Here is a 21,206-nt window from a genome sequence, read left to right as displayed (position 1 = left end):
GGTGACTGATGGTGAAGGGGGAAACGCGCAGAATACCTGATGCACTTCAAGGTCCGTTACCTTTCAGCAATCCTGAATGATATCAAGCCACCAGGCTTCCCAGCCGCCTTCTGTGGGGGAGGCGAGGGTCTGTCTGAGTGCTGAAACAGGGTGGCTGTTCTCCGCAAGCAATGGCGCTCTGCATGTCTCACTCTTGATGTTAGTGCGAGGGGGAGAGCTGCATCTCCCTCGCTGTGGTCTACACGCATGACCTGCCACCCCGCTCTACTCTCATCAGCGGGATGTTTGCACTGGGTCCACACGGCCTCATGTTAATAGAACCTATGCAATATCCGTGTATAAAGCAGTGCTTCTGCTTGCGTCAGTGCCCTGTCCAATCATTAGCCCCTCCGCTACTCCGTTATTTCTTTCCAACACTATTCCCATTTCCTCCCTCCCGCATTGTTCCCTCAGTCTTCCCCAACCCACCCCACCCGCTGTGAATTCTCCTTTCTGCCTCCTGCCGACCCTTGTTTATACCTTATAATTCTCTATCCCCCCCCTAAATGGCTTCAACTTGATGATTAGCCAGAGATAACTCTAGCCTTCTTTTTTTTTTTTACAGTGCTTTTTTTTACAGTGCTGAGTTTTCTCCCCATATCGCCCATTTGCGTAAGGCTTGAGGGCACAGTACTACCAGCTGTATTAGATGTAATCACTGCCAATTGCAAAATGCTGCGTGTGCAGATGGAGCGCTCCATTATCCCCAGCATTGCTCTCCCGCTCAGTCTATATTGATCCCTCTATTCAGTGCGTTTTCCAATTATGGGCTGCGAGTGCTCAGCTGCAGGCCTGCGATACGTCTGGTGGGATCTGGCAGCACTGGGCAGCTATCCTGTAATGGATCCAAGAGCTCGTGCAGCCTCCCAAGGGAAATGTTGTCTCTGCTGAACATTCAGACACAGTACTGTTGTAGAGGCAAACAGGCCAGAAGATCTGAGCATCCGTAGAGGGGGTGGCAGGGTGTTCGTAGGGAAACCAGAGATGCAAGGCAGCAAGTCTATGGTATTTTCCCTTTTTATCAGTCTCTCTGGCTTTCAGGTCACCTCCGGGTGGCCCCTCAGCGATTGGGTCTCACTTTTTTGTTGGTTTAATGTCTTGTTTTTCCTCTCTGCTTCTGGTCTAATGTCCTAGTCTCTGATGGCGCAGTCCTCGCAAAGATGATGTGTGCATTTATGTTGTGCTGATTCTGCACTCGGAAAACCAGATGCTTTGTGAATAAAAGCTTCTGTATTTTTTTGTTTTTGTGGTGCTCGGGGAAACGGCAGAACAGACTGGTCTTGGTGTTTAAATCATTTTTTTTCTCGAGCTCTACAGTAAGTATTTTGCAGGTGTCCCTGTGTAATTGGCTGGATTATGCTTCATATCTTGGGTTGTCTTGTCAAACTCTCACCTAATATTACCTTGTTAAAGTGATGGACGGCAGCGAGCATGTACAGAGACCGGTCCCCAATAACCAATAACATCCCCCTTTTTTGGGGATCCCTGCATGCCCTTGCTGGTCAGTAGCCTCTTAGCGTTATCCTTTCAGTTCCAATGCACTAGGTCGATGTGTCTTCCAATGTCCTAACTGATGGGCCAGCTTATTCTTTCCTTCCTGAAGACCAAGCTCTGGCCCAATGAAGAATCAAGGGCTTGTGAGTGTGCCTTTAAGATAGGCAGAGTCCCCCTCCTCCTTCCCTACAGGATTCTTACTATAAAACAAGGTCCTAGAACACTTCTCAGATTAACAGCGAGGAGAGAGCCGTACCCCTAACCAGTTCAGGCCCATGCAGGAGTTCGTAGGGAGGAGCAGGCTTGCGTATGGAGACGATGAGAAGGCCAGCCGAGCCTCAGAAGGTCTGCATATGTCCTGCACATTGCTTTTCGGCAAGGATGCAAACGGCAACCCTGCCAGATCCTCAAAGCATTTCAGCTTTTAAATAAGCATCTTTTGCAGATGGTATTGCTCTATTTACAGCAGACTCCCAAACCACTCGAGAAAAAGGTCTATAATGGCTAAACAATTGTGGTCTGTGTTCAAGGTATACATGAATACTGGGAAAAGTCCCATACTTAATATTCATCCCCCTGAATTTAGTTGTGAAATGATTAGTTATAAATGGATTACTTGGGGATTAAACGTAGCATAGAACCCTGAGAATTGTGACGCACTAACTACGAGTTTCTCTGAAGACAATGAAAAAGTTCACATTTTGCAAACATCTACCACCATTGGGCAGAAAAAATTATTGAATTGCCCAATTGTCTATATTTATTACAAGCCGATTTAGGCTCTTTACTAAAGGAACAACTATTTTCCTCTTCATATGGGGCCCAACAAAAACTGCTTCATTAAAACAATCAATCTAAGATCCGACAGTGCCAGTCTTCCAGCACTATTAATAGGCTACCATGTGGGCAATAATTGCCTTGGCTATGAAGTCAAACGAGATGGCTCCAGATTATTATATTGAATTATATTTTGGTACTCCATGTTTTAATACATTAGATATAGTAACAGTCTACGCTTCCAAAAAGAGACAAGTGACATTGGCATATGTCTAGCGGGATGAATTGTTGTACAATGTGTCCCGAATGTTTTTGTAGGTCTTCTCCTTTGTGGCACAATTCCACTCTTGACCATAAATTGATGGCAAGGTAATTATCGATTAGCAAACTTTAGCTGTTGAATGATATACCTGGCAACCCGTAGGTATAATCCCCTTCAGGTATTAACAGTATTACAAGATTGTTTCTATGCAATGCTAGTAGAAAATAAATCTTGTTTCCCCTTTCTCTCCATCTATTTTTAATGGGACACGCTTTCCTTTTTCTTGTTTTGAATTTTGTCTTAACTTTTGGAGGTAAGTTAAGCCGTTTGCTTTACTTCCTTTACCTGTTTTGCTTGTTCTTATGGGGAAATAGACTAGTCTCTAAAACTGTCAGTACTGAGAGACTATGCCTCTCTTTTTGAATTCTTGCATTATTACAATTGCACACGTCACCTTTCAGTGAACCGCAGTTAGGTTACTTTGTATCCTTTGTGAGAAACCTGAGGACATCCTCACATCTGCTCCGCTTGGATTCTCTTTGTAGGTGTCCAGGGAAAGGCCATTGCTTATGAATCCTGACCCTGGGGGTGGTGAAACTAGGAAGGATCACCTGGGCGGAGGGTCCTTGAGGATTGGAAGTGGGGTGCCCTTAAGCGAGACATGGTATCCCCCTTTCCCTATTGACGACCAATCTAGCCCTCCCCCAAACTTTATGGGCTGTTGTAAGGCAACTGCCCTCATTTCCCCACATGTGACACTTGACAGTACTAAGACGCGTAAGTGTAATGCACACTATGCCATGTCACCACTTTAGTACTGGTATGAGGAAGATTCCTGCAAAATGTAGTGAAGGTCAGGGATGGCCTCTTAATCATAGTCTGGCAAATCCAATTGGAAGTTCACACCTGTCAGGGTTTCAGGTCTATAAAGTGAGACAAAATATGCAGCAGAGAAAGAGAAACAGGGAAGCCTGTGGGAAGGAGCCCAGCAGGGGATCCATTTTCATAGGAGACAGCCAAGGTGGGACCTTTGGAGAAGCCAGGACGCCAGCGAGAAATCCAGAAAGCCTGTCCAGCCCAAAGACAGTTGGGCAATCAGACTTTTGCCGGACCCCCTGTGGCGAGAGACCATCAGCCAGAGCTGCTGAAGTGCAAGATAGAGCAGGACGCTGTCTGCATCCAAGCAGAGGCAGCGGAACAACCAGCGAGGGCAAGACAAGCCCCGAAGTATGAGCAGGGCTTGCAGCAGCTGCCCCGCCAACCTGCGAGCTAGAATGAAGCCGGCAAGGAGCAACGCCGAAGACTGGTGTGTGTCATAGAGAGGCCTTCGGGTGCCAGGGCTTTACTAGCGGGCGGTGAAGAGGCAATGCTTTACCCAACTGAAGGGAAAACTTGAACTTAAACATGCTAGATGCATAGCGAATAATGAACCAAATGGAAACTTTACAATTACGCAATTAAGCATATTGCACATTGGTTAAACACAGAACAGAATGAAATCTTACCATTAAGCACATTGAATATCTGGTGAATACTGAGCAGAATGAAGTCTTGCAATGACATTTTTATAAAATTAAATTAAACTTTATAGGCAAAGTAAATAACAAAAAAGGGAAAGTTCCCATATGACGACAACATATAAGAAAAAGCACAGGTGTGAAAGAGTGACAAAAAAGGTGGCACAGGAGTAATTCCACCACAAAGTGAACTTCACAAACAAATACAGTGCAGCAAGGACATAGACTGACGAGAGGTGTGGGACATACTCAGAGAAGTGTAAATATTATCCAAGAGGCCAAGCAAAGAGTGGGATCCTGGTTGCGCAACCTGTGATGGGTGGACCATGTGGTCTCTCAACTGCGCCTAGACCAGTGAGCCCTGAACTGTGAGAACCAAAAGACATTGTGAAATAAACTAAGAAGGGGCACTGCCAGTGAATGGATGAGGCATTCCAGGAACCGGGCCAAGATGACTTTAAATTGTTAAACCTTTTGTTTGAAAGACTGAAACAAGTATAACTTTGCTGAGCTGAAGTCTTGGGGAAGGGAGCCCTGATACTTGAGGAGCTGCATTTATCTTGAGAACAAACTCTAAAGTCCATCTTTCCTTTGAACTCTGCTGCTTGGAACATGGGGGGAAGGGAACTTTGAGGATTGTGTGGAACTGTATTACGTTGAGTGGGAGAGAAGTAACTGAGATTTTTGTGGAACTTTCTTGAACTTGGGGAAGGGGAGCTGAAAAGGAAGCTAAGAGATGGCCAAAGTTAAGAACTGCGTTGATCACCATTTCGTTGATTGTTTACATTCCTACACACTGTTTAGCTTTAGTTGTGAGGGCAAGTATAGGTTTTGAACATACAGTACTCCATTGTCATTGCACTATGTTCTCTTGTCCTGTCCAAATGTTACTAATATAAGATTTGCCTGAATGACTTATTTATACAGGTAGAATTAACTTGTCATCTTGAGACTTCTATAATTCCAAACTGTGTCTTTCTGTAAGAATTGTTTGAATGGTATCAATGCAAAATGTATATTAGTGCTCCACGAACACACTTGTGAATATTGATTTTCCCAGCTCATGTGATCCCCTTCACTTGAGCTCGGCGCCCTGCTTTCCCAACTGGTTTCGTGGTACGTGGATCCCATAATTGGGTTCTTCTTAAGTCTCTATTGGTATTTTGAGTCGTTCTGTTTTCCGCTATATATTGTATAGATCTATCGGAATTCATGAGCCACTTTTTAAAGCAGGTTCATTTTGCATTTATAACCTTTTCAGTATATTGGACAGCTTGAACATGTATTACGAGCTATCTCAAAGGTAGCAGGTTGTTTTGTATGCACAGTATTTTACTGAGTAAGACCCAAAATGCATTATGGGTAATAGATTTAATATGTCTTTTATCAATACTTATGAAATAAAATTATGTATTTTTTTCAAATGCTTCGTATGTTTTGGGTCTAATTGAGTTCTTCCCCCGTGGGCTACACGGCGGGCAGTCAAGTATTAATGTGCTAAATTTAAGGCTTATTTTGCCTGATAGGACCACTGTTCTACAAATAGGTTTTGGCCACAAACAGAATTTTAAGTTGAACTCTTTGACTCAGACTTTCCTTAGTTTTGTTCAGGTAGGGAAATCCCACCTTAGCGTAGGGCAAGTTAGGCCTTCTACCATCCTGACATTTGTTAATAAATATCTTTTGTTTGAATCTCAAGTCGGTCTTCCTTCATGATGCCTTGTATTATCGCTTTTTGGTTACTTTTCATATTTACCGAAGACTGGTGGCAGCAGGGATATTTTTACTGTTTTTGTTATTTTACTCGTGCCCTTTTGCATTTACCGCAAATGGCTACTAAAGGTGGGTAGCACCATAATGTGGAGGTGCCACACGTTTTTTTCACTTGTTCTTTGGCCATTTTGTTCTTTGGTGGTCTGAGTGCCTGCTTAGGTCAGGAAATGCCTTGGATGGAACTGCCTTTCTCTGGAAAAGCTGTGGCCTTCACAGGCTAAGAGTTGGTTTGTGTGTGAGCCAGAGAAGGGGCTGAGACTGTCTAGCTCCAATCCACATCTCTGGTGCCACAAAGTTTGTTTCTTGGCAGAAGTGTTGATCAGTGGCTATCCATGATTGGATGTTGTGATTTATACCAAGCACCGCTGTCATTTCCATGGGCTCCAAACGGTCTGGGAGATCTGAAAAGGAAGGAGGACTGGGAGGGTTTAGTTAGGGGGGATTGAAAGCGAAAAGTGCAAGACTTCATGTCCTGTTGGTAGCTTCAGTTTGGAAGAAACGGTCCCTGTGCTGGTTTGTTTTATGTTGGTAGATGTTATGTGGTGTTTGGTGTAGGAGTGTGCATGGGGTGATTTGTGTGTAATTGGTTTAGTTTCCTGTTTGATATCGCAGAGTGTGTACAGTTTGTGGTGGGGTTAGGTTTTTGCTGCAGAAGAGGTATGGGTGCGTTTGTTCAGTGTTCGAGGATGAGTATGCAGGATTTTGGAGTTTTTAGTAGGGTTAGTGGAGAGTTGTCTGTGTCCTTTTGTGTAATGGTAATGTTATCTGTAAAGTTCATAATCTATGGTGAGTGTTTTATTTCATTAGGTTGTCCTGTTTCAGTCGTTTTGTTTCCATTATGGTGTGTTGACCGTTTCCCTTCGATGATGATTCTCATTTAGCTTGGTGAGTTCAACAGCCATGTTTTTAGCAATTTGTGGAACTTTAGGTAACCTTCCTTTTTTCGTATTTCCTTTGGGAGCAAGTTCCAAAGTTTTGCTGTGATGCACGAGAACGCTGTTCCACCAAAATGTGCACTTTGTTTATTGAGGTGCATGTCGTTGCTGGACCTTAGTCTTCAGTTTATAGATGGACCTTTTTCCCTTTTATGAATACTGCTCCTTGGCCGTGGATTGCTCTGTGTGTTATTCAGAACTTTTAGAAAAAAATTCATTTTTTGACGAGTAGCCAATGAAGGGCACTCCGTGCTGGTGTGTTGTGTTCTCTTAGTGGCATTCCAAGATGGAGGCTGTTGACGTAGTATGTTGTTGACAAGACAATTGACAGCAAGTGTTCTATGTGGGAAGGTGAAAAAGGGAAGTACCTGCTTGATTGTTTGTAAGGGGAAGAAGCACTTCTTTACTGCTGCGTTGACGTGCAGTTCAAGTGTTAAGTCGTTGTCCATTAATATTCAGACATTTTTAACCACTTTGGATGGTTCCGGGCGGTTTCCCATTTCAGTAGGCCATGGAATGTGGTGTAGGGTAGATGGATCATTGGGCGTGATCATGATTTCTGTTTTGTCCGGGTTCAGTTTAAGGCCGCTGGCTCTCATCCAATGGTTTATTTCTGTGAGGCAGTTGATAAGGGCTGGGTGGTGTTCTCCGCTAGTGTTGATTTTGTAGATTTATGTGTCTGCATAATTGTAGCAAGTGAGACTGTCTTTTGATGTGGTTGATGAGAGGGGTCATGTGGATGTTGAATAGCAGTGTTGAGGGGGATGTACCTTGTGGAATTCTGCATGTTGTTATGCAGGGTGTTGAGTTGAAGGGGGTTAGCCATGTTTCTGATCTTTCTACCCTGAAGGATTTTTGTCAAAGTAATGCTGTGTTGCCGATTCCTATATCTTCAAGTCTTTAGGCGAGTGTTTTGTGGTGGACTGTGTCAGAGGCTGCTGATAGATCCAGTAGTATTGGTGCCGATTTGACATTCAGCGTTGGTTTTTAGATCATCCCAGATCGATATTAATACTGTTTCTGTTCCTCTCATGCGTTTGAAGCCAACCTGTGCCTGATGTAGTATCTGATTGTTTTCTACAGGTTTCAGGATTAGTTAGTAAATATAGCTTTCTAGGAGTTTTACCCGGGTATTGAATGTTTGCAATTGGTCTGTAGTTGGTTAGACCTTCAGTGTTTCATGATTTCTCTTAGTGGCTTGATGCATGCCGATTTGAAGGTTCGCAGTACATTCCCAGTTGCTAGAGAGTGGTTTAAGTATCCGGCAGGAGTTTTCTGGGTGAGGATAGTCCTGTATGTCTGTTGGGCAGCGATCTGCTGGAGATCCGGCTCTGTTGCTTTTGTTCACTAGGTTGTAGAATTTTTCTGTTGAAATTGGTGGCTCGTTGTTTAGTCTTGTAGATGGTTCTGGCATTGGCTGATTAGGGTGTTTTGGCGTTTTTGGACATGCGCTTAATGACTTGCTGGATGTTTGCGATTTCTTTTAAACATTTCTTTTTTAAAAGTGGTCTGCAAGGTCATTTCATACTTTTTGGGATGGCTTGGCTGTGTTGTTGCATGCTGTTGGGTTTCTTAGCTTGTTGATGATGTTTTGCATCTTTCTTGGTGTTGCTTGAGTTTGTGATCCATTTGTTGTAGAATATCCATTTTGCTTTTTTCAGCTTTGAATAGCCCTATCTCTTTGGGATGGGATTTATTTATTTTTTCTGTTGATTGTAGTTTTTCCACCTTTCTAGTTCCAGTTTCTTTTTAGTTTTCTTCAGTGCTCTCAGGTGGGGAGTGAACCATCTCGCCATTGTTTTCTTTGGTGAGGGGGTGAATGGTTTTCTGGCACAATGTAATCTTGTGTTTTTGTGATCCATTTTTGGATTGTCTGTTCTTTCTTTCAATGTGGGTATGAGTACAAGACAGTGATTGATGGTTTTGTGGCTTCCAGTTTGGTGTTTATGTCAGCAGTGTTTATGGATTTCCAGATTCTTTTCTGAATTGGAGGATGTTTTGGGAGGTTGGCTAGTATTTGCGTTGATGGGTGGATCACAAAGGATATTATGAAGTGGTCGCTCCTGAGGGTTTACATTGGAGGTGCTGGTGTGACCAGGTTTCTTTTGCAAAAGATTGCATCTTGCGTGTGGCCTGCTGTGTGTCACTCCTTTCACTAATTGTTATAGATGCATCATTGCTATCTGATTTGTTACAGTTTTAGGTGAGTCAATGTTTTCTTCTTCGATAATGATCAGGTGATAATTATTTATGGTGATGGCGTCCATAAATGTGTCTGTAAAAGTAGTGTTGTATGTCGGTGGTCTGTAGATCAGTAGGAATGATAGGTTGTTTGGTGTCTAAGGCTAGGTACTGAAGAGTGATTCACAGTTTGGGATGTTTATTGGTGGTGCTGTTGTCATCTTTAGCTGGTCATTGTATGCAACGGAGGGACAACCTCTTTTTTTACTTCTCGTTGGCTTCTTTCAATTTGAAGTTGTTGGGTAGGGAATAGTGTGCTATTACCTTGAAGTTTAGAGTTAGCCAGGTTTTGGTGAGGAATAGAATGTCTGCCGCTCCATCGCTTAGCATTTCCCAGCATCTGTTTGTGTTGACATTGATCTGGTGTTGACTAGGTTGCAGTGTATCTGTTTTGTTTGTCCTTTGATGGTGGGTTTGGTGATTTCAGTTGATGTTTTGTTTTTTCCATTAGATTTTGCCATCGGTTTTGTTTCTTCATTGTCAAAAGGTTGTGTTTTGGATTGGTTTTCTTGGGGGGTCATCTGTCTTCTCGTATTGATGGATACCCACTGGCTGTTTGAATGGTGCAGATCCTTACCATTGGTGGGCTTGGGCATGCTCCCAGCCTAAATCTTGGATGAAAGGAGAACTCCTGCAACTGTTCTTCAGATCATCATTGGAGGCAAAACCTCTAGGGTGAAATGCAGCCTGTTGACGACCCAAAGACTCCTGCAGCTGACCAGCATCGACTCCAGTGTTGACCCGGTGAAGCCCTGCTCCTCTGTCCTTATCTCAAGAAGGCCTTCATTGGTGCTTCGACCCCTGGACTGGTGAACAGCCAATCATGACCCCAGGTCCCTCCTAGGCTACCTCGCTTTAGCTGTCTCAGTTCCAAACATAGCCTTGGAACTTTGCAGATCTTCGGCTTGTGCCACACATCGCCTGCTCTTCCATTTTCAGCTGTCTCACTCCAAGAGAAGCCCTGCTGGGCCTGTGTTCATTGCCGGTCACCGCCCGACTGTGATGACTCCTGTTGCAACACTCCTTCAATCCTGTGAAGTGTCCTCAGGCGTGTGCACCGCAGAAGTCTTCTATCTTGCCTCATTTGGGTCTTCTACTGGAAGCTGTTTGGAACAGATTCTTGTGCGCTACGTCCGACCGGAACTAAATCCTGATGCCAAAAGTGACCTCTTCAACGGCAACCCCTTGCCCTTCCTGGCCCGGACCAAGTGCAGAAGATTGTCTCCCCAAAGGATTCCAGAACACCTGCAGGGATCTCTGGAAGAATCAAAATTGGGGGTGGTAAGTTAATATACTTGTTTCTGTCCCCCTATCCTCTGCCTACCTGTCCTCCATAGGGTTACATTGGAATTAAAGTCCTGGCCCTACTCACTCTTGAAATGATTGTGTCCTCCCACATATTGCTCATCTTATGATAATTATCTCTCAAGCTTCAGCTATTTTTTTTTCGTCAGAAGGCGCTGTGTGTAGTGTCGTCGAGTCCATGTTCCTCAAGGGCCTCCATTCGACTGTCGATGTCATCATCCATATAAGTAGCGCACGCAGCAACCGTTGGCTTCAGTTCAGTTTTTCTGAGCTAACGCTTCGAGAGAATTACAGCGTGCGTCAGTGAAAATAGTGATTCATGTTTGAAAAAGTCGGGCTTTAAGAAGTGCCAAGACTGCGGGTCAAAGATTTTGATCAATGACCCCCCAGCGCATACGTCTGGGTTCTGGGCACAGTACCTCTGACTGTGGCCCCTGTCAGGCGATGCCCGTGAAGGGTCTCGGGGAGCATAAAGGTGAATTGACGGTGGGGAGGTTACCTTCAAAGTCACCTTCGAAGAGGTAAAAAAAGACAGATGAGTCGAGGGATTCTTCCCGACGCAAAACCATAAAAACGGTTTCGATCGAGAAGTCGAACGCGCCATTCTTCATCTTCGAAGAAGGCCAAGAAGAGGCGTCATGGGTCACCTTTGACCTCCAGCGATTCCTCGATGGAGGTAATCAGGATTTACGAAATCTGATTCCCCTGCTAAATGGGACGCATTTTGCAGTGAAATGCTTCGAATCTTCGAGAATGCAGCCTCGACCCCGTCGAAGGACAAGCAGAAAAGCCATGCCCCAGTCACTCTGCATAAGGACGACAAAGGAAGAAACCAAGCTTGAAGCCAGATTTGCATTGAGAAAGTTCTCGATCCGAATAAAAATCGCTGAGGGCTTTGACGGGTCAGGAACCTAGCCCATCTAGGGTTCCGTCGAGGAAGCACAAGAAGTCGACATCGTCGACGACTACGACAGCTACTTCGACATTGACGAAGTCTGTCGTGGTACAGGAAAAGGTTTACCAACCTTTAACTAAAAACGACAATTTTTAAGTCTTTGTCAGCCATATATGAGGAGGAACCTCCCTCTGATGAAAATACACCACCTTTTGGATTACACTTTGGCAGCCCTAATGTGCCAGAGGAACTAATATCTGATGGGTGCAGACTAAGAGATTTAAATGATAACATTCAGTCAGCCAGTGGGTTGGATACTTCACCAGAGTTAGTTTGGCAAACCCAGACACAACGGAGCATGCTGACTCGTATAGAAAACTTATGGGCAAGGTTATTGAATGTTTAGGATAGAGTAACCCTACTCCATCTTTTGAGCAGGGGAACATCTTGGACCAGGGTACTCGGAAAGACCCAATTTTGCCCTTTCGCATGGCATTACAGAAAAGGGTCTCTGCAAATTGGGAGACACCAGAAACTGCGGCTGCAGTAAATCAACTTTGCGAGGAAGTGCAGACCATCCAGCAGTGACCCGGACTATCTCTCTAAGCATCCCACACGAGAAATCTTGGTGGTTCAGGCTGCTACATCTACCAAGCAGTCAGCTTACCAATCCCTACTGACAGGGATGATGAGAGAGTTTTCACTGCGGGTAATATGCCATTGAAGTCTACAAATGTGACTTGCATGCTATCTAGGTTTACTTTTACCCTGTGTGAATGTGTTGCTTCAGCGGCAGACCACATTCCGGAAGGAGAAGAAAGACTGCTTCCTGGCAATCATCAAGGATGGTAAGGAGGCAATGGGTGAAAGTCTCCAGTCCGGTTTGGATACTGCAGGCAGCATCAGCATATCCACGGCAGCTAGCAAAGTGTTAGGCAGATTTGCGTGGTTTGTGGAAGTCGGGGTTTGCACTAGATGTGCAAGCCAGACTACTCCATGCATGACGGCTAAAGGCTGTTTGGCAGCAAGGCGGATGAAAGTTTGGAAAAGCTGCAGACTTCAAATGGGGCGGCTAAATCCCTGAATACTGCCATTAGACAGCCTCAACGCTATTTGAGCTCATCTACCTGGAGGGTTAAGTCCTTTCGATTCTACTCCTCATTTGGAAGAGGACAAGCAGGCCAAAGAGGTCTGAGAAGATTCCCTCGTGGTTGACGAGGGAGAGGTGCCAAGTCAGCCCATGCATTAGCAGCCTTACCTTCAGTCGCCTCTAAACCACTCTGAGGCCTTGACTCACAAGACCCAGTTGGGAGGCAGAGACTTACTCAGCATCTGAACAAATGACGGGACTTTACTTCAGATGCTTGGGCACTGGAAACTGTGGCCCTAAGTTACTGCCTTCCTTTTAAAAAAAAAAAAAGGCCTCAGGTTCATCCGCAGGGCAACAACTTTCGAATTTCCGGATCCGCTCCTTGTGCAGGAAGTTTTGACCCTGCTAGAGAAAGGTGCAATAGAACCTGTACCTGTAGCGGAGAGGAACAAGGGTTTGTATTCCCCATACTTTCTGATCCCCCAAAAGGGACGGAGGAGTGATGCCCATCTTGGACTTAAGAAACTTGAACAAGTTCCTCAGGAAGGACAAGTTCAAGATTACCCTTTCTCAGATCCTTCAGGCTCTCCAACTCCGACTGGTTGGTTTCATCGGACCTTCAGGATGCTTACTGTCATGTGCCAATACATCTCAAGCACAGAAAGTACCTGAGGTTCGCAGTTGGCGGTTCTCATTACAAATTTCGAGTTCTTCCATTCGGGCTGACCTCCGCCCAAGGGTTTTGACCAAGTTGATGGCGGTGCTGGCAGCGAGTCTCCGCAGAGAGGGGATTCACGTCTACCCATACCTAGACGATTGGCTGATCAGGGCTTGTTCACCCGAGCAGGCCCGAGAACATCTCAGCGTAACCTGCCACTCTCTTCACAAACTGGGCTTCTCCCTCAATTACAAGAAGTCTCACTTGATACCATCCCAAAGACTCCAATTTATTCGGGCAGTCATGGATGCTTCCTCAGGGAAAGCCTCACCACCCGAGGTTAGAGTGCAACACATTGTGCAGATGGTTACCAAATTCCAGAGTGCCCAGCATCTTCCGGCCTTCGATTTTCTGAGGTTGCTCGGTCTCATTGCATCCTACATTTTCCTGATGCCAGAGGCTTGTCTGAGAATGAGATCCCTCCAATGGGCTCTCAGGACTCGGTGCTCTCAGTTTGCAGGCAGAATGTCAGACTACCTGCAAGTTCCAAACAGAATTGCTCTGGATAGTCTGTGGTGGGCTTGCAAAGACAAAATTCTCGAGGTAAAATCTTTTTGGCAGCCATGGCCGTAGATAACGGTAGTGATGGACGCCTCTCTCACGGGGTGGGGAGCACACACCAACGATCTGACAATCGGCGGTCGTTGGTCTCCATCGGAGCCCAAACTGCAAATCAACCTTTTAGAGCTGAGGGAAATCACACTAGCGCTGAAGGCCTTCCTGCCGTCTGTACGGAGAAAGAATGTCCTGATAATGAGACAACACAATGACCATGTACTATCTCAACAAGAGAGGTGGTGTAGGGTCGCTACCACTGTGGAGAGAGGCAATACAACACTGGTTCTGGGTGATACAAGAAGGAATGTCTCTATCAGCAGTTTATCTAGCCAGAGAGCACACCACAGCGGCGGATGCTCTGAGCAGGCAGAGCACAGTCTCCCACGAGTGGGAACTAGCTCAGGAAGTCCTCTAAGAGATCTTCACCCTTTGGGGAACCCCTTAAGTGGATCTGTTTGCGACCAGTGTCAACCGGAAGTACAAACTGTTTTGCTCAAGGGAATTTCCTCCAAGAGGAGCTCTAGGGGACACGTTCGTGGTGGACTGGGAGTTTCCACTCCTGGAAACCCATGATCCTCATTGCCCCGGATTGGCCAGGAGGACGTGGTACCTGGACCTTCTGGATATGTCCATCTGCCCTCCAATACATCTTCCGCAAATAGAGGATCTTCTCTTGCAAGAGGAAGGTCTGGTTCTCCATCCAGAGGTCAAGACACTCAGCCTTCACACGTGGTTTCTGAAAGGCTGAGATACAAGGATTGGGACCTCCCAGATGACGTAATGGAGATTTTGCTTTCGGCCAGAGGGCCAGCAACAAAATCTTTGTACCATTTGCCGTTGGAACAAGTTAAGCAAGTGGTGCAGGGATAAGAATGTGGATCCCTTTCTTTGTGACAGACCTATGGTGCTTTCCTTTTTGTTACATTTGGCTAATCTGGGGCTCCTGAATGAACAATTAAGGGTTACCTAGCGGTGCTTTCCATTTTCAAGCACTCTTCAGGGGAGGATTCATATTTTAAGATCCCTCTGATGATTCAATTCTTGAAAGGCCTAACCTATGTATATACACCAGTCCCATTCAATGTCCCTGTATGGGACCTCAATCTAGTGTTGAAGTTTTTAACATGCATTCCCTTTGAGCCTTTACACTCATGCCCTTTAAGGCTCTTGACATTAAAAACCGTTTTGCTTACTGCAATAACGTCAGCCCACAGGGTAAGCGAGTTGCAGGCCCTTTCCTGCGAACCTCCACATACGCTATTCCATAAAGACAAGGCCCTTCTCAAGGTAAAGCCTTCTTTTTTTTACCGAAGGTAGTCTCCGACTTCCACTTGTCACCAAAGATTACCAACTTTCTCCTCATCCAGGAAAGTAGGTTGAGAGGTTGCAGTGACTGGACCCCAAAAAGGACTATATCCAGACTGGCTAAATTTCGCCAAGGTGACCAAACATTGATTGGCTATACTGGTCCCAAATTGGGTCTTGCGATTAATAAACAAACCATATCCAAATGGATCATCCTGACTATTGGCGAATGCTACAGATTAGTGGGCAAGGACTCACCGGAAGGCCTAAGGGCACATTCCACAAGGGGCATGGCAACCTCTGCTGCTCTTCAAAGAGGTGTCCCAATCAATGATATTTGTTCAGTAGCCACTTGGTCATCTATCCATACCTTCGTAAGACATTACTGCCTGGATTCATCTTCCAGTCAAGGAGGACAATTTGCAAAAGCAGTCCTTCATTCAATCCATGATTAGATCTAAATTTAATTAGTACTCTCACCTCCAAATGATTACTGCTTTGGGAGTGTATGATAAGATGAGGAATACGTGGGAGGACACAATCCATTCGAAGAACAATTTACTCACCTCCTGGTAACATTATTTCGATTGAATGTTCCTCAAGTATTCCTCATCACCCCGCCCAGCCTATCCCGCCGTACAATTTACGTGTTATTACACTTTGCGGTTTCTGTGAGTCTACAGTCTATGGTACAACTGGTAATTCCTCTTCAGTGCGCTACTTATACGGATGATGACGTCGAACGGAGGCCCTCGAGGGACATCGACTCAACACTGCACTCAGCACCCTAAGTCAAAAAAAGAATTGCCGAAGTAGCTGAAGCTGGAGAGAATTATCATAAAATGAGGAATAAGTGGGAGGAACATCTTATCGAAAGAACGTTACCAGGGGTAAGTAACTTGTTCTTCTCCAGCATAGGGTCTTACATGGATTCACATGCTCATGAATATTTCCCATAGTCAGGCTGCGAATCCTCAGTAATATAAAGCAGTTGGCTTTAAGCTAAAAACTCCATATAGCTTCTATAGCCTATTGCTGTCACTTTGGGTCATGCTGCCCCAGCCAATGACATCCGTCCTCCTTGGCTCCAACCTTGGTGGCCATGTTAATATTTTTACCGCACGTTTTTGTCAGGAGTCCCCGAGTTGCACTCTTCGAAATATCTTGACTGAATTTTGCCCATTTTTTATTACATTTTTTCCATCAGTCACTGTGCCGGTAGCGATCCTGTGTCGGATCGTAGAATCGTGGCCTACTACACGTGGTATTGCGGACGCATCGAAGAAGAGCCTCTTCAAGACCTGTTTGAAATGCGGACTGAAGAACATCTTTGTGGAAGATAACCATCAAAGTCCATCTACTGCCTTCAAAAATCTTCAAAAACACAATCCATTGTAATCCTCCGAACACAGCACTGGTACAGAGTGGAGAGCAGTCCCAATCAATCCATAATGTCCAAGGCTACTGGAAGTCCACCCCCCGCGTGCGCAAGAAGGGCTTCACGGACGAGGAGCTGAAATGCTAGAGGACACGCTGGTAGCCCATGCCGATGAGGTCTTTGCCAATGATTTATAGCGCACAGCCCAGCTGCGCAAAAAAGAAATATGGGGGGAGGTGGCAAGGAAGGTGACTGCGGTTGGCACCACCACCCGCACGGCAAAGGATTGCAAAAGAAAGGTGGGACGGTTTACATCTCCGGGTTCACAACATACGGTCTGCCAACCGCAGGGAGGCCATCGCAACAGGTGGAGCGGACCACTCGCCAATGAAACTGTCATTATTGAAGGAGACATGTAGCACTGTAAGGAAGGATATTTGGCGTGTTACAGCACAGAGTACAGCACTACTGCACAGGTAGTGCTGTACTCTGTGCTGTAACACGCCAAATATCCTTACAGCACCACGATCAATATGGAATATATCAAGGTCTTCGGAGACATGGAGACTGGTGCGCCGGCAGATGGAGGAGAGTACCCCCATAAACCACAGAGAACCAAAGCATGACATAGCACAACAGATGTGAAAGTGAACCAAGTAAAAGCATGGCCCATCATACACACATATACAGATCCATGTCCAGATGGTGGCCAAAACCCTATCGCAATGCTATGCATGGTGTGTGCCAATCCCATTACCAACAGACACCCAATACACAGGAAGAAATCACATGTCACTAATCACGCAAACCACAATACAACGGTATGCCACATAGTACACATCAGTCCAGAAAGAGTCCACGACGTGTGCCAATATGCCTCCCCCTATTGCAAGTACCCCGTGCGTCCCACCTACAAGAATGCAATGCATGAAACATGAACTACTGAACAGCACCAAATTGTGCATCTTGCACGTACCACCATCACTGATGCCCTGCATCTCTTGTTCCCCCACAGGCACAGATGCAGAAAGTGAAGGCCAGGAGCCTGCCCCAAAGGCCACGACATCCTCAAAGGGTTCCAGGCCCAGTCAAGAAGGCACTGGACCTTCTACCTCCAGGGCAACACCAACACCCAGACTAAAATACAGGCCAGCAGTACAGGGCAGGCCAGCAGAGAAGGAAACGTGTGAGACACCAGCCGAGGACACAGCCACAACGGAGTTGTTAACTGTTGCATAGGCAGAAGGTAATGGCACGCAGTCTGCTGCCACCAGTTCCATAGGGGAGGTAGCTGCCACTGCCCCCCCCCTCAGCGATGTGGAGGGCCACGCGGAGTAATTTTTAGACATGGACAACAACCTCCATGTGGTATGTCCTCATACCCTGAGCCCCAGCCCACCCCCCTGCACTCCACACAGGGCACACCAGTCAGCCCCATGCAAAAACATACTGTAGTACTGTGGAGTCCATCTGTCGTCCCCATCAGAGGGCAGTCCAGCATTGGCCCACCCTGCCACTGCACCGTCCACCTCCACAGCCACCACTACCGTTGAGGCCTGCCAGGACAGCATGATTGAGCTGGTCCAGCAGTATGTGGCGGAGGGGGAACTGACCCGCCGTGAGATACACAAAGGAAATGCGGCTACCATCATAGCCATGAACACCAACACCATGGTCATCCAAGACTGTTTAGCTGCAGTAACACAGGTCCTTAGCAGGATTGTTGGACATTTGCAGTAGCAGCAACAACCTGCACCGATGGTCGCACTGGCATCCACCTCTACCCCATCCACCACACCTGCCAGCTCGACTCCCGCAAGCCAGCATGACCAGGCGCAGCGCACACCACACAGACATGCTGCTCCCAGACCCAAAGAGGGGCCGCAACTAGCAGGTCCACCCTGCATGTGCTAATTGCCACCTGTGGAAAATCATGTGTGGGATGACAATGGGTGAGGGGGGAGGTGGTGTTGTGGGTGTTGGTGGATGGGGGTTCAAGCACAATAATGTTGAATATCCAATACACCGTTGTGTTCCACTCTTGGCTCTTGGTTCCTACTGCCACTTTACATGTGTGACCACATCTGAAGATGACCACCAGGGGTAGAGCTAAGGAGGACGGCAATAGGTTATAGAAGCAACATGCAGTTTTTAGCTTAAAGCTAAAATGCTTTATTTTACAGAGGATTCACAGCCTGATAATGGGGAATATTCATGAGCATGTGATCTATGTAAGACCCGTGCTGAAGAACAATAGTTATAGGTAAGTAACTTGTTCCTTACCTAACCCTTGGTACCGGAACCTGGGTTAAGGATCCTTCCCTAGACCTATCCTAGTGTGTTGGAATGAACAAGAACGTACCTTAACTTCACTTGAACTTTTATCTAACTTTTGATCTCTTATTAATCATAACCACTGGCACTGCACATCTCAATTATAAATCTAAGATGTATATGCTCTGGAACTGGTGACTATTGGACACACGCTCCAAACCGTGTTTGGGTTGGACTTATAAGAATTAGGGAAGCTGTTTGTGTTGATTCTGAAAAGTTCCTCCTATTTGTCTATGCATCTTACCACTCAACTGGATTTCTCTGCTAATTGATTCACATGCATTTCTATTTTACTGAAGGTGGATGAGTGTATGTGTGTTAGACGTTTTTGTGTGACAATACTTACCTGTGATTTTCATATGCTTAGTGTGTGAACTGAAGGCCTAATAAAGAATTGTGTTTTTATATACTTACTGTCCAACTGTAATTACTAGTGTTACTTTGTGTGGACTCATTGTATCCGTGGACCACTCTCCCACCCTTCCTGAGACTAAGCTTGACTACTCTATCATCTCACTTTGATTCTGTTTTGGCTTCCCTGTTTACCATGATAGGGTGGCCTCCCACCAGTGATGAATTTGGAAATCCATCATAACACACATTAAAATTGATTGCCAAAGGTCTGGCAGATAACCCTGTTCTTATGTAATCTCTCCAACTACGTGATATGCTTTATTCACACCAAATAACATGGTTTGGAAACTATTGCAGAGAAATGCAATGCAGTATTTCTAAATAATGCTAAAATATCTGAACTCTAGCCAACTTTAAAATGCAGGAATACAAGAAATTGCTTAAAAAATGACACACCATATGTCCAGGCATTCGGGGTCTAACCACATGCATCGGCCTGTAATAAGTGCACATCTCGAAGTGCAAATTTGCCTCACTCATCCTGTCGAACTATTGCCAAACGTGAGACGGTATGAGTGGAAGACATGTTGAAAGATGTAACAAGGGAACAGTTTACATCATCTCAGAAAAACATGACCGAATTTTATTTAAATATGGCAATCAGTGTGATTTGTATTCATTGTAATAACTAGTCGAACATTAGTCTGACCTTGGCAGGAAATTGCAGGACTCTTGGTAGGTCAATGGTTTAAAGAAGCTATTTGGACATATTCCTTGCAGAACACTCTACTGATCTTGCATGCGTGTGCCAGGAAATGTGAACTTAGATTACCTTTTGTTTAACAACTGGAAAGACTCAAGTTGTGATTTGTTTTTTCTACTGAATCAGTTTCGAATTGTTTGAGCATCCATAAGCTTTAGAAGATGTAACCCACATTCTTGACAGGTTTTATGTTCTCTTGTCCTGTTTCTTTGTGTTGTAAACCTTTTTTAAATTTCTCTAAATAACTTATTAAAAGGAGTGCACTTGAAGTGAAATTATGCATGCTGGAATGTAGAGTTCATTAGAAGCCTACAAACAATAACTATTATGGCAAGAAAAGAAAGATGTAATAGAGTTCTTGCCATCCTGAAACAACATAACTCTCGTAATAGAACTGTTGGACTCTTTCCTGGTCTCTACTAATTATGACATCACCACATAAATCAGAAGCACTACCTCACTCCCCTTACCCTCACCCACTGCACGCATTCATGAATTGTATAAACTAGATGAGTACTTCCTAGGTCACGTCTGCAGTTTTCTGCATGCTTTTCTCATATGCTATCTAACGTTTTTACACCTCCTTTTCCATCACTATTCTCCATTCCTCTAGTGCACTCCCTTTCACATTCTGCCCCTTCTGGTTCCTGTCTCATCTAACCATTGTCCCACTTTTAAACTTGCTAGCATTTCCTACACTGCGATATCACCTTTTCCTTCCAGCTTTTCTTAGATGACTCGCCTTTGGCCTTATTGTGATTACAAAACTCTTCTTTTGTTAAATAGGCAAGCAATGTCATGGAAGATCAGGACCTCCAGGAGATCGGAATCATTGATCCCCAACATCGGCGTAAATTACTCCAGGCCGCCCGTGCTTTGCCTAAGGTGATCATCATTGCATCACTCCAGATGCTTCAAAAAAAGAGATTGGTGGGCTCAGCTACTTCTGTGTTGTCATCATAGGCATTTGATTGGATGGCCTTGGTTTAAAGTGATAGGGTTTCGCACAGACTGGATTGACTGCACATTGCTTGTGGCTGGACATTTTATAGTCTTACGGAGGGAGTGAGTAAGTGGTCAAAGGGCCCGTTATAAGTGGTCTACTGTTTTGTGTGTAGAAATTGGCAAAGTTGGTTTGTGAGGTGGTAGGAAAGGTATGCACAACGGCTACGTTTGTGTTGGTGTATTGACAGGGGGAGCTTTCGAGGGTGGTTGATGGGTTAATGCTTCAGACTCAGTCTGAAGTGGTGGGGCGTTTGGTAATTTTAAGCTGAGTTTTGACTAGCTTTAGTTTATTGGTGTAGGATTTACTATTTGTGGGTGGGATTCTACTAACCGGACATGATGGTGGAAGTTGTCTTGGAAGAGCCACGTTCAGGAATGCAACTGAGCCTCCATTTGTGAGGCTAGATGGTGTTGGTATAGACCAGTTTGTGGTATTTGAATTGGAATTCGTGAAGTGTGTTTA

General features: G+C 45.2%; 1 protein-coding gene across 9 annotated transcripts in view; it reads left to right on the top strand.

Annotated features, from left to right (window-relative positions):
* Positions 1-21,206, top strand: part of ANKS1A (ankyrin repeat and sterile alpha motif domain containing 1A) — an 855,968-nt gene that overhangs the window by 723,560 nt on the left and 111,202 nt on the right. For all 9 annotated transcript variants that reach the window (XM_069633488.1, XM_069633494.1, XM_069633490.1 and 6 more), the window contains one exon: positions 20,525-20,623. In XM_069633488.1, the coding sequence (XP_069489589.1) occupies positions 20,525-20,623 (99 nt within the window). The remainder of the gene's footprint in view (positions 1-20,524; positions 20,624-21,206) is intronic.

The sequence above is a fragment of the Ambystoma mexicanum genome, chromosome 13 (genome assembly GCF_040938575.1).
Source record: "Ambystoma mexicanum isolate Mex_15411 chromosome 13, UKY_AmexF1_1, whole genome shotgun sequence".
Classification (NCBI taxonomy): Eukaryota; Metazoa; Chordata; class Amphibia; order Caudata; family Ambystomatidae; genus Ambystoma; species Ambystoma mexicanum.
This window is presented reverse-complemented; position numbering and strand designations above follow the sequence as displayed.